Here is a 13,377-nt window from a genome sequence, read left to right on the forward strand (position 1 = left end):
GCATCATCTTTCCTTTTTTTTTAGTGCATTTGCATGATTACATTATTCTCGGTCCAATTTTATATACCTATCCAATTAGAAAGATTTATTTACTCTCTACGTATACGCTTTCTCATCAACCACTGATCTTTCTTTGTGGCAATATCTTTGCTACTGAAATTCGTAGTTTTCTTATTGTCACCCAAAACTTTCACGTGGATCCCTCCGGAAACTTGTTTCTCGGTTTTGCCTTTCAATTCCCTCAGCTTTTGCAATCTTTCCTGTCTGTTCTTCCTTTTATTTGCTTTCTGAATCTTTTCTTCCTCTTCTTCATTGTTGAAAACAATCTTACTTGGAGCAGGCTTATCCAAATCAATGTCTTCAAGCAAATCTTCGGGAAGTTCCTCCGGAAGGTCTTCAGAAATACCTTCCAATTCCTTACGCTTCTTTTCTAGCTCTTTTAGCTCCTTTTCGAGTTTAGTGATCTTTCTCTTTTCTTCAACTTCTCTGTGTTTGGCCTTAGCAGCAGCACGTTTTTGCTTCAGTAATTCCTCTTCAGCTTTTTGCCTTGCTAGTGCATTTTTCTTTGAGTCCGAAATTGACTCCTCTTCAGGAGCCTCGTCTTCACTGTCAGACTCAGATTCTTCTTGCTTATTGATGATTAGATCTTTCTTGGCCTTTATTTCATCAGAAACAAAAGGTTCATCGTCATTGAACGTCTTGTGGGATCTTGTTACCACCATGAATAAATAGCAAGCTTAGATAAACAATTTGAGCTATAAAATCTGCCTGCTAGAACTAAAGTCCTTAACGCAAATCAAATATGTTTATAAAGTGTTGAGTTATCAGGAAAAAAAAAACCAGTGAAAAAAAATTTCACAATCGCAAATTCATGTTCATCGGGAATTCATGTATCGCATTTGGTAACAATATGATAGCACAATATTTTATATCATGATCAATTGAGAATTCTGCATTATTTATAGGATAATGTACAATTATAATAGTGGTCAATAGTGGAAGGGTTGCAACGACACTCGAACCCCGTATTTAACTGAGAAATGATGGCGTTGTACAAAAATATCCTTGATTGCAAAGTTTAAAAACAGATCCACCTTCGCCAATGAGACTTTACTGAAGCTGTTGTGTCTCTAAATCAATATCGTATCCTTTTTTTACATACTGATTTGTTGGTGCATTATCGTTCAGCAACGTTGATCTCAATACATTTTTTGTATCAGTGAGAGGAATTTGCACGTTATGACAGAAGGCAACAGCCGACTCTTTTTGCTTTATTGTTCTTTTAATAAGTTTGTTGATATTTCTGTTACTACACATAGTATTGATAGCATTGTGCATCTTTTTTGGTATTTTACTTGAAGTCGGGATGCACGGACAGCATTATACCGGTATCTATCTATGTATTTAAGGTTATACTTGAGCATGATCAATACAGATATAGGAGGTAATTGAGTATACTAAAAGGTAAAAAAAGGCAGCACGTAATCACACAGATATAAATCCCCCGTCAACGACAATGTCGGTACCTGTGGTGAAAGAGCTTGCATCGCTGGCCAAATAGACATAGGCACCTGTGATTTCTTGAGGATTTGCCATTCTTCCTAAAGGAGTCTGTTTACACCATTGATCCAAAAGGGAAGGATCCATCTTACCTGTAAGCTTTGTTTTTACATACCCTGGGGATACGCTGTTCACCCTGATTCTACCATCACCAATGGAAGACCACTCAACTGCTAAGGATTTTGCCATTTGACGTACACCCGCCTTGGCGACATTGTATGGAGTTTGTAATTGCGGGACATTGATAATGTGACCAGACATTGATGCAGTTAGAATTAACGATCCGTAACCTTGCTTCTCAAAAATCTTACCAACATATGCACTGCAATAGTAAACTGATGATAAATCTAGCTTGATAAAAGTCTCCCAATTCCCCACTAATTCGGAATTTGTTTTAAAATCAGTGACACCTCCTGCTGGCCAACCAACTCCTGCATTTGCAACACAAACGTCGACTCGACCATACTTTTTCAAAATTTCATCAAACATATTTTCAATTTCTTCAGGCATCGATAGATTGCATTTGTAAGAGTCTGCCGTGATGCCGTATTGTGATTTAATATCGTCGACTAACTTATCAACTGGGGTTGAATTGTAGACAATTATAACAAGTGCATCCATAGATGCAAATGCCTTACAAATCTCTAAGCCTATTCCAGAAGATCCACCTGTAACGACACATACTTTATCTTTCAACGAAAAAAGGCTTTTAGTTGACTGCTTTATTTGGGGCGTTTCTCTAGTTTTGAACATCACGGGTTTGTAAATTTGATCGTATTCAATGTGAAACAATATTGAAAGTCATTTCAAGGTAACGGTGATGCTATATTTATAACACCAAGCCAGCACAACCACTCCCAGTAAAAACTAGGGCATAATGAGGTAATAATTTCGTATGTTTATCGGAGTTTTTTTTTTCTGTTAAAGTGGCCCTGCCCCGCACTAACACAAACCCAAATGTGGGATACTTCTCAAATAACATCCGAAAGGATATTTAGATTTTGACAAGTAGTGTGTAAGTAAAGATATTTTTAACTGGTCTATTGACTCATCTGCTGAGGTTTATCATTACAGACTATTATTTTTACAATCTAATACTAGTCGTTTGCGTTAATGTTATTTGTTCTCTAATCCTTTTTTGACGATAAACCCTTTTGTCATTGTGGCTGACGCTGTTTAATTGTTTTGGGATCTGTGGAGGTGAAAACTTTATTTATGAGAAAGGTATTGATATTCTTGTGAACTTCAGATACTTAGTTTGAAACGCTAGCGTGCTGTCATGAGGAAGGGTATTACTTTTTATATACTGTTCGAAATAACTAATGTTTTTTTAAAGGTTCATATGATTATTACCCACCCTGAACATATACTTGCCTTCCCAACTTAAATGCAAATTATGTTCATGTTTATTATCACTCTTTAATTGTTTTTTCTAATCAAACTTCCTGTAATTATTTTCGTAAGCTTTTGAGAACCAATTTCAGCATGAAGTAGGGATGAATGCTTGACAAAAACAGATTTACAAGTAGCAATATTTGCAGTTTCAGATGAAAACTCCAAGAGCTTCTCATGTATTGGTCGGGTGCACAAGTATTTTATAAAATTCCTTTGAGTCGAAGTTGCATTCATCACATTTTTTATTAAAAGCTCGAAAAATGGAGAAAGAAACGAATCAGTATCCTATGATTATATGGTCCTGCTCCTGAATGTATATTTATATATATATATTTCTGAAATAATAAACTATTACTCTTTTGAGGAGCTAGAAAAGCATAAATTTTTACGCCCAGTAAAGATATAGCACAAGCTCGGTAATTATTGCTTGGTAATTATAGTCTGTGGTGTACTTCCCTTTTTCGGGGATACTACATTGATTTAAAATATAAATATAATTTATATGTTCAAAGCAAGGTCAATATAAAGGGTTTGTCTCTAGTATTCTGAGTTTGGAATTTGATCTTACTATTGGAGTAATGATTTTTAGAGTTTATTTTCTGAGACGGCGATTCCTTCCTAATTCCTAATTGCTGATTCATGCATGCATACCAAAATGCCCAAAGTCAGTTCTCAGAACTGGCATCACGGAGTTTGTCAAAACTTTTAAGAGGTTAGGAATATCAAAGTGCAACTCCATCAAGTTTTGATGGTATTTAACAAATTTTTCTAGAAATTCTAGAAGTATATTCTAACGATTCTCATGAAAGGACAGTTTTACATCGCTATGGTCGAAACATTTGAACCAAAAATTGGCTCTCGGTAAAATATAAACCTTTATTTTCCAAGAATGTTTAAATAAATACCTAATCAAAGCGCCATTATTTTTTACCGAAACATACACTACAAGAATACATTTTCTAATTTGGATCAGCTTATTGGTGTACTAACCTTTCTGATCACTTTTTTCTGATGGAACGATATTTTTTTTCCCGGATACCTATTTTCTAAAGCTTGTCACAAATTTGTTTAATCCAAAAGACAATTTTGAAAGTTAGAAACGTAGATTATTTTGAGATTCAGTTTTAGGGCTTTCTTAGTTTTCAAAAAGTCTGGTACTTTTTTAATGTTTACCTGATATCTTTAAATAATTTTCATGAATAATGTGGCCAATTTAAAAAAGCTCATATTCCATAAAGGTGCAATTTTGTCTAAAACTGAGCGAATATTTTTGTCCAAAATTCGACTGGTTAATACAGTGGTCCCTTTTTAAAAAGCACATCAGCCGTTCTAGTATAGTGGTCAGTACGCATCGTTGTGGCCGATGAGACCCAGGTTCGATTCCTGGGAACGGCATTCTTTTTGGAAAGAAAATTCATTCCACAATTTTTTTTGGGAGTGGATATATTTACCCGGAACGGGGGTAAAATCCCCTCAATCTTGCGAGGCAAAATGGCTGAATGGAACAGGAAAAAAAAGGATGGAAAAAATGTATATATAGTCACACATTATTATTCCTGGTATTTATCGGATACCCAGATTAGTTTTTCAGTTCTAAGATACCGGACATTCTTCTTTTATATTTGAGGCAGCTGAAGTACTTCAATAACAAGGATGAGTATATTCAGTGAATCAGCATGTCAGGCTGGTGCCAACCCCCTTAACAAGTTTGTTGAGAACGCGGCAAATGCAGATATTGGTAACTTTCAAAAAGCTTTTGAACAAAAACAACACGGAAACTTCCATAGTTTCCAAAGCATTGACAGTTCAGTGCAAAACAGTTTTGACAACTTTACTAGTTTGAATAATGAAGAACTAGTACCTCCGCAGTCATTTTATCATCATCCTCAGAACCAGAATTTAAGTGCCCAGCTCAATCAACAACGCGTTCATCATTTACAACCTCAGGGAGGATGGGTAAATGATTTCAACAATTTGTCATTGTCCGACCACCAAAAACACCCTGCCACTATTAACGAACACCAAGAGCCCCGTCATTTCCAGCCATATGCCCAAAAGCCAGTACATAGTTTCACTAGTCGACAATTAAATGCTCCGATCTTACTAAACAAATCTCATGCCACCGAACAAAACGTGGCCACCCACGCATTCGAATCAAATATGGCAATGTCCCACATTAAAGAAGCTAATAAGGAGTTCGACAGCGTCTTCAGCGAGGTTGAGTCAGAGTTGATTACAGAGTCAGTAACACCAAATCAACGAACAGAAGAAGAGGAGGCTTCTATTTCGGCAAATAATGAAGAAGAAAAGATACAATTTGCGATGCTAGCAAGAAAAGTTTTTGTTACTATGAATGATACCCCTAAACACGTTTCTACTGCAACGTCCAATAAATTCAAGCAGAGTGGTTTTATGCAATTAATGAATCAGATTTCAAATAGAGAAATAGAAATAAGTGATGACCAGAAGAAACTGGTGGATCAAAATGGAGTTGATATCCGTTCTGCTCTTTCTGATCCTCTATCGAGCCTTGAATCCCATGATATTTTGGAATCTCCATTCGAGTCAGCTAGAAAAGTCACTAATGGTATGGTTGACTCTAAATCATGGCAAAGCGAATTTGTGTAACTCTTTTATTCGATTCCATATTCTTTACCTTTTATAAATTATACAAAAACACTTGATGAATGACTTGATTAGCAAATACGCTATTAATCGCTCTACTAGCTGGTTTGTTAGTGCTCTAACCTGTAGCCTGAAGTTCTCACTCAGATCTTGCTAGAGATGCACAATTGAAATCTAAGCAATAAAAAATAAAAATGAAAATCTCGCGTTTCCAAGAAATTCGGCTATTGTGTTTTTACAGCCTCGGCTATCGGGTGTATATGCGCGTATCTTTCTCAAAACATCAGAAGAGAGACTTTATTTTTATCTTTCGGCGATGTTTGTTTTGACTGTTTACAATATTACGTCTTTTTTGATGGTATGTAAATGGACCACACATACACTATGTCGACCAGGTATTGCAGTCCTAAAATGTACTGCTTTTGCCTACACACAATCATCATCTGATTTTGACATTCCTAACTTTAGTGTTTTCATCAAAACACACTACTGTTTGATTACTGCAATCCTAGTCTACTCAGTCATCTAATATTTGGCAACTGATTGCTTTGAATCCATAGGGTTTAAACTAATTGAGGGTATACATTGATTTCATCTCCTAGTTTTGAACAACTAGACAGGTTATTTTTTGGTATTTATCCGCTGATTTTATACGAACACTGTTATGGTATGTATACTTATATCCTGAATGTTTTTGCCTTTTGTTGAGGGAGTACTAACACAGACTTAACTTTTGAATATGGATAGCTACAAAGGGGATCAGGCCAAACACTACTGTCTAGTACGAGGGTATGGTAATTGAAGAGTCTAAAAAAGACGTTTATTCTACGTTCTGCCCTTTACTTGTTTGGTGTTCCAGCAAATGTCACTGGTCACCAATTTATTGTTGACAAATAGAAAATATTCGATGCGACCTAACTCATGGTTATAGATCAGTTACAAGCTCTATATGAAACCTCACGGCAACAAACTAAAGTGGGAAATCCACTACTCTGCAACCGGTATTTGTAGTTGCTTACATGATTTTAGCAAACGCTTTCAGATTGCAATCAAAGCATGAGGCTTTTGGTTGAAATGAAGTTACAATACATATTTCTGTGATGAATTAGAACATTGTTAGAAGGTCTTATTCATTGGGAAAAATCTCTATCCGGTTTTGAGGTGATGTGATGATGCTCATTTATTATACCTTTGACTACACTAAACAGATATCAGGCTAATGATGGAACTATCATAATTGAAAATGCTGTACATGTTTATGAGCAAACTATTTTAGTTTCTTTGAGGATATACGTGCTACACAAATGCCTGAAACTTTTGTTGGTTTATTCAGAATTTGTTCGATTTGTTGGGAGATGTTTTTAAAGTTTTTCTAGAATGCTGATGTTTTCAGCACTCCAAACTAAAGTTGTACTTGGATGTACTCAAGAGACTACTGTTCATATTGGTCGAAACGTTTTTTGTCATTCTCATACAAATCCACTCATTCCATAACTTTTGGACGCACTTTCTGCTGATATTTTGTATTGATTTCCATTTGTGGATATAGGGCCTGGAATTATTGAACCGATTATAAGATAGCCAGGCTGGTGTGTTTACTTAGTAACAAGTTGCATGCTGCATTTTTCTGCCTTTTGTTGATTACAAGGAGCTCATATTTTTGTGTCTTGAACAACACTTATTTGGCTTTAGATCAAACGCCCGAAAAACGATATTTGAAAGCGCAGCATTAATGTTTAGGATGCCTTGACGATTTGACTTTAGTCAATTCATTTTATACGAGATTCTTTTTGAGAGGATCTTCAAAGTGTTGGAGGAGTATCAAGGGAAGGAGCTGGAGTTTGATATTCCGAGCAAACTAATTATACTAGAAGAAACTATTCACTAGTGATTAGGCTTTGTTTTTGCTACTAATGCAGTGCCATAGTGGAGACCAGACTTTTAGTCTCCGATATATGTTTCTAACTCTTTTTGTGTTATGGAAGTGTATGGTCCAGCCAACCAGAATTGCCTCAGAATATGTTGCTGTTTTCGATTGAAGATTTTACCATATATTATTGATACTTATCCTACGCCGTGAGTTTATCGGGCTTTCACGTGTACGCCATTCCAAGTTGATTGACTAGTCAGGTGGTATAATACCATTTATTGGCGTTTTGTATCTCGATGTATTAATACAGTATTTTGGCTTAGGTTTTTGAAATCATTCTAACATTGTCGGTTCAAAGCTGTTGAGTTTTCAGTAAAGTCAAAACCCACTTGTTTTAGTGTTGACTGGTTGACCAATTACCGTTGTCTTTTTGGCTAGGTTGACAGCGATACGTTTTTGCATTTAAAAAACATCACATCCTATCAGTATACCGTTAATGGAGGCGGTTAAAAAAGGGCCATTTTAGAGTAAGCGGTAAGTATGCCTATACAAGGACACAAGGGCTATTCAAGTTAGTTTATTATTTTGTTGAATTTACACAACAAAGTTGTTCATTTAGCTACTGTTCTGATTTCTATACCATTGTCAGGTTTGGAATGCTAGCACACCTACTTCATCTTCATACAAACGATGATTATTAATGTCACTTCAACTTCCCAAATGGTTTGAGTACCTTCTACAGGATCATTAGCAAATTCTCTCTTAATTCTACTAGTTGAAGGTTTTTCTTACTAGTTCCATTTGTTTATGCGTGATTTCTTCTGTGTCAAAGTCTACTACTTAGATCCAAACTAATACTTTTCAAGGGTACTAAATATTTGCCAGCTCATTGCGTATTAATGTTCAGTTTTAAAGCCTACAGTTGTGCAGCAATGAAATTCAGAATAGCTTAAAATAGTGCTGAGTATAGAAAGAGCAAGTGGTAGTGGTAGTTTGGATAGTGAGTAAAAGTTGAAAAGAATTTGCCAGCAATAGAGGAGAATATATCAAGGCAAACGAAAGAGACAGTTTGGTTTGTACTTTCGTTTGGTGAGAATGGTGCTTACTTCTGTACCTCACTGCTTTATTGTGATATACTACAAACAAATGGTGCATTATTCTATTTCCACATTTGCGTTTTTATGAAAAACTTGCTATTTTCTCAAGTATTACCCAAAAATAAGTGTTTCTCAGCAATGTTGTTATTGGATAATGATTTGTCTATTATTTTGCAACGGATATACGATTACCACATTGCGAATGTTTAGCTATTAACAGCATGTTGCCAACTTCTAGCAATTTCGTCGGTTTGCAACAGGTAATGAATTAATCGTGTCTATTCTTAATATTTGTGATAATAAGCATGAAGTTAGATTGAAGCTTGATTAAATTGTGGATAAAGTGAACGGTTTAACTTTCTCGACCACTAAAGGATGAGTTTTAGTTGTGCCGTAGATGAAACTATAGTGGTGGTAGTCTTCATCAAGAGTTTTTGAGCTTCAGCTTTTACGTTCAGCTTTGTTGTGATCATTGTGGAAATGTATTCTAAGAGATGCTCGTATGGTAAAAAGGGACCTCCCAACAGGGCGTCAGCTTTCAATCAATAGACATGCATGTTGGAATAATTTGAGTTTTGGATATTGAAGGTTTTATTCTTTGTGCTAACAGGCTAACTTTATTAAGCTAAACTAGTAAATGGGACATTTGTTCTGTGTCAGCTCTGAAACCTGTTCAGACTAGATATTAGTTTTGCGTGTGCTTCCAACTTAGTCATGGAAACGAATGAGTATTGGCCTGGCAATTTGGAGTAGACCTATTCTAAATGCTGATGGATGTTCCGTGTTAATAGCTGCTGGTCTCTAGTTTTCGGTTAAGACAGCAGGCTCTCTGTGCCTATACTTGTTAAGCTGATTATTTTTTATGGGTTCCTCGGACCAGTGATACACTTCTAATTGGGGGCTAGTCTTAGTCCATTTTGGAACGGTGTCTAATATTTTGACTGTTTTACTATGTGATGTGGCCTGAATATTTGCTGCTCTTGTGTCAACACCGTTTTTTTCTTGGTTAAGTATGGTCTATTATTCAACGTGTTCTAGGTTGCAACCTCTGGAATTCTGTGTTAATCCGATCTAATACTACATCTAATGCTATAGTAGTACTGCGTTTTAGATACCAGTTAGTATCGTCCGTCTGATGTCAAGGATATTTCAAATGGTGTTTATCTTAACCAAACCTAAGAATATTGGTTAATGTAATGTTCACTTAGTGTATTGTTGAAGCTCTCCAGTCTCCTTCACAGATTGATGCACAACATCCATTGTGGTTTGCTTAATGATAACCACGGTTTTTGTCAACGTGTTATATCGTCCAGAAATACATTCAGAATTGGTTTAATCTTGTTACCCCGATTTATGAAAGGAGCTATCGTTCAATTGCTGGTGAAATATTTAGATACTATTTATGTTTGGCCATCCCGGATATTCAGTATATGTGAAGTGAGTCTACAGTCTTGTATCCTAAATTAATAATAGAGTCAGTTTCATGTGAACACTTATTTGGAAGATACGCTAATTTCTGGTAAATGTCTAATCCTAATATATGTACTTTAAGCATTTAATAAACAGTCTCATTGACTGTTGAGTAATAAAATCACAAGGGCTGGTTGAGTTATTTGCGTCTATATACAATTTCAGTTATCATGACACTCCCACAAAACTATGTGCCCCTATAGCTTGGTATGTGGCATAGGTTGTATTTGTCATGGGTATGCGCTCATGGTCTGAGGATGCAAATGGGAACAAATGCTGGGGATTCCGAGTTTACTGTTCTGGAAATTCTTATGACCTTTCTGTTGATATAAGTATAAGTTTTACATGAAGATTGAAGTGAAGAACTAAGCAGTGTCTATGTGTTTTTATTCTTGAAGGTCTTTTTACCCTTAAAGTTTCTACGATTTACTACGTCGATAGAGAATTCGTATTCTCAAATGCGCCATTGATGCCATTATATATTTATAATTCACTACACAATCAAACTAGATGGATAAAGCTATTATTTGTGTTTAGTAAGACAGATCCATCGATATTCTCTGGTATCCCGGTAATATCAACACTGCAAGCCTATTTTCACGCTAGTTTGGGTTTCAAGCGACAAGAAGTGCGGCGTCTTTAGCAGTAGACGACACTATTTCCTGCTGATGTTACAAATGAACACATGGTATATCCGTTGAACCGCTTCAATGTTATCATAGGTTTAATTGTTGATACTGTCAACCATCGTCTTTCACTTTCTTAGCGTGAAACTCGTGGCCCCTCAGTGACATAAGATTTATGCGGTTGAACGGACAATGGTTATCGAAAGCTTGACTTTAGTCTGAAGTGTTCACGGTAATGTGCATTGATACTGTCCGAGCCGCTTATCAAGGTTAGAAATACATGTATGATTCTTTTGAACTATTCAACTCCCATGGCAGTTATATGCTGTTCAATCTTGATTACTCAATGTCCGTTCATTCATTGTCATGGTTCAATACAAACCTCATACGCCAAAAAATAAATCCCGTTTATCAGCATTCTTATTAACTTCTGATTGAGTCACTGTGGCTCTTTTTATCATTTGAGATTACATCATGTGTATTCAATGGCGGCAACAGCAGCCACTGCAGTAGTTGATTAAAGCCAGACTTTATAACCAAATAATTTGTTTTTTCTAACTTTCAAAGGAATGCGTGGACTCAGATGGTTCAATAACATTAAGGTCATTTCGTCTATTGTATAATTATGTTCGCCCTTTGCTTCAAGACTGTTTATAGTGAAGTACCTTTATATTATCGTACGTGGGGCCTGATTCTTGAAATGAGATAAAGTAAAAACCAATTAATAATAATCATCCAATAACATACTAGTCCAGACTGATTTCTTAGTCTGGCAATTAGCAGAACATGAAGCGATTATAGTAACCATGGTCATAATAATCTTTATTATGTCTTTGTTTTTTTTTGGTAAAGATGCAACCAATTGTCACAACCAAAGTTAAATCAAACCGCATTTCTTGCATCTTTGCTGACTGGACTGAGTAGTACTGTTATAAGGCTTTCGATAAAACAGTGAACGCTTAGCTGGCCTTATCCAGCTGAAGAACTTTTAATCTCATATGCATTAGACCTTTGTGTCTTTTTGTATACTTGCACACAAGTTTAATGTGTATAATTGGTATGGTCTAACATTGACCCTAAGGTGATCTGTCTGACAATTATTCGTGGGTAGTTTCACCTGTAGACAAAGGGCGTTCCTTGCTGATCGACGAAAAGAAGATAACCAATGCTCAAGGGAACTACTGAATTGCAAAAACTCGTTCTCTAAATTTTCGCTTTTTTCCGAAAATTAGGGATCCACAGTCAGGTAAGATGAGCATCCTGCGTTTTCCTTGGTTGTGTGTCTTTTCGGTTACAATTGCCTTCTCAAGGAAGCCCGTCCATGAGGATACACGTTCAGGGCTGTACCAAGATATGCATGCCAAGTACAGAGTTGATCAAACTATGCCATTGACTAGCTTATAAGTCATGTGGGTGTAGTTGTGAAATCCGACATAACTGCGACAATACACAACTACACAACTGTTAGGTACACCAATTGCTCATTTATAGATTCCAAACGGTATTGACTGTCCTGTCAAAGTTCTAACACGCAAGTTACCGATGGAATAACCGATGGACATCAAACATTAGTTGAATTTAGACAACACTTGCGTATTCCGTATAGATCAATTAGGTTGTTTCCAAAAAACGATAAGTTATAAAGGTATTGCCAATGGACACCATTCTGCAGTATTGCAACATCAGCTGCTCTATAAGAGGGTGATTCCATCGTACCATGAACATAAGGAAAACCGTGAGCAAAGAAGTGGATGATTGTTTTCGTTGAAGTTCACGCTTATTCCCTTGAATTATGGAACTGTTCTTAAATGCCAAGTGGATACTAATTCATTGATTTAATGAAAATCCTATCATAGAACGTTTATCCCACCTCTTTAGTAGGACTTTCAATGTCTTGTCATATACAGCTAGTATTTAGTTTAATTTGATTATCAAGAGTGTCTAATTCTTAGCAGTATCGATACATCTTTAAATGACGCCATTGCTAGCAATTACAGGCAATGAGCGGTTGTAGCACTATTACAGACTTAAATACCATCTTATTATTGCAAGCAAAGTATAACTAAAGTAGAGTTAAAGCAATATCTTTCAAAAGCGTTTATTTACCTTAATCGTGTCTTACTAAAACTAAGTTATAAAGATCAATATTAGTCTGTTTAGATGTATTGTCTGAATTTAATGTACCAATCATACTACCTAGTAAATATAGCTGATACTACCAAACCTAAAATATTGCGTTGGCTGTTTAGAATCATAATTTTGGTAGTTGATAGTGATCAGAACGTTGTTAATCAGAAACATTGAACGGTGGAAGTAGGTAGATGCGACTATCATGTAAAAAGAATATAGAATAAGACAACAACCGGCATGAAACTACAATGACATAACCGTTGTCTTTAGTTTGTGACTGGTCAGAGTATTGCTGCTTTTCAAGACACTCGAAACCCCTAGCTACAATTACAAGCCACTGGTTTGGTTGGGAAATAAACATAAAAATATCTGTGGCCAGGTTTCCATGTTATCAAAACATATTGCAGTAATTAATATTGTCAGTATGTTGATCACATTGATACAGATAAATTTGGGGTATATGTAATAGATGGACTATGTGTGGTTGGTGTATTACGTAGGATCATTGACCACTCAACTATCAATGTTTGTGTTGCGAGACCCCTGTTGGTTAACGTATTTTCTTCAAATTACTATAGCCGACGTTTTAGGTAGAATAGTGAAT

The 13,377-nt window shown here is 36.0% G+C and overlaps 3 protein-coding genes and 1 non-coding gene across 4 annotated transcripts, besides 1 other annotated feature; 2 read left to right on the plus strand and 2 right to left on the minus strand.

Moving 5' to 3' along the window:
• Window positions 1–89: 89 nt before the first annotated feature.
• On the minus strand, window positions 90–722 carry C5L36_0A13150 (uncharacterized protein; the record flags this gene model as incomplete). The annotated part of the gene is made up of 1 exon (XM_029464358.1): window positions 90–722. The coding sequence occupies one exon, from the start codon at window positions 720–722 to the stop codon at window positions 90–92; it is 633 nt and encodes a 210-aa protein (XP_029320217.1).
• Window positions 723–1,485: 763 nt separating this feature from the next.
• On the minus strand, window positions 1,486–2,313 carry C5L36_0A13160 (uncharacterized protein; the record flags this gene model as incomplete). The annotated part of the gene is made up of 1 exon (XM_029464359.1): window positions 1,486–2,313. One exon carries the CDS (start codon window positions 2,311–2,313, stop codon window positions 1,486–1,488), a length of 828 nt encoding a protein of 275 aa, XP_029320218.1.
• A 1,965-nt stretch (window positions 2,314–4,278) lies between these two features.
• C5L36_0Atrna2H lies at window positions 4,279–4,350 on the plus strand. Its single transcript has one exon. It is a non-coding gene; the product is annotated as a tRNA-His (tRNA).
• A 258-nt stretch (window positions 4,351–4,608) lies between these two features.
• C5L36_0A13170 (uncharacterized protein) lies at window positions 4,609–5,583 on the plus strand (the record flags this gene model as incomplete). The annotated part of the gene is made up of 1 exon (XM_029464360.1): window positions 4,609–5,583. The coding sequence occupies one exon, from the start codon at window positions 4,609–4,611 to the stop codon at window positions 5,581–5,583; it is 975 nt and encodes a 324-aa protein (XP_029320219.1).
• Window positions 5,584–5,784: 201 nt separating this feature from the next.
• Window positions 5,785–13,377: part of a sequence feature (similar rDNA-proximal regions on chromosomes 1L, 1R, 2R and 3R) that runs on past the window's edge.

This window comes from Pichia kudriavzevii, chromosome 1, assembly GCF_003054445.1.
Source record: "Pichia kudriavzevii chromosome 1, complete sequence".
In the NCBI taxonomy this organism is placed as follows: domain Eukaryota; kingdom Fungi; phylum Ascomycota; class Pichiomycetes; order Pichiales; family Pichiaceae; genus Pichia; species Pichia kudriavzevii.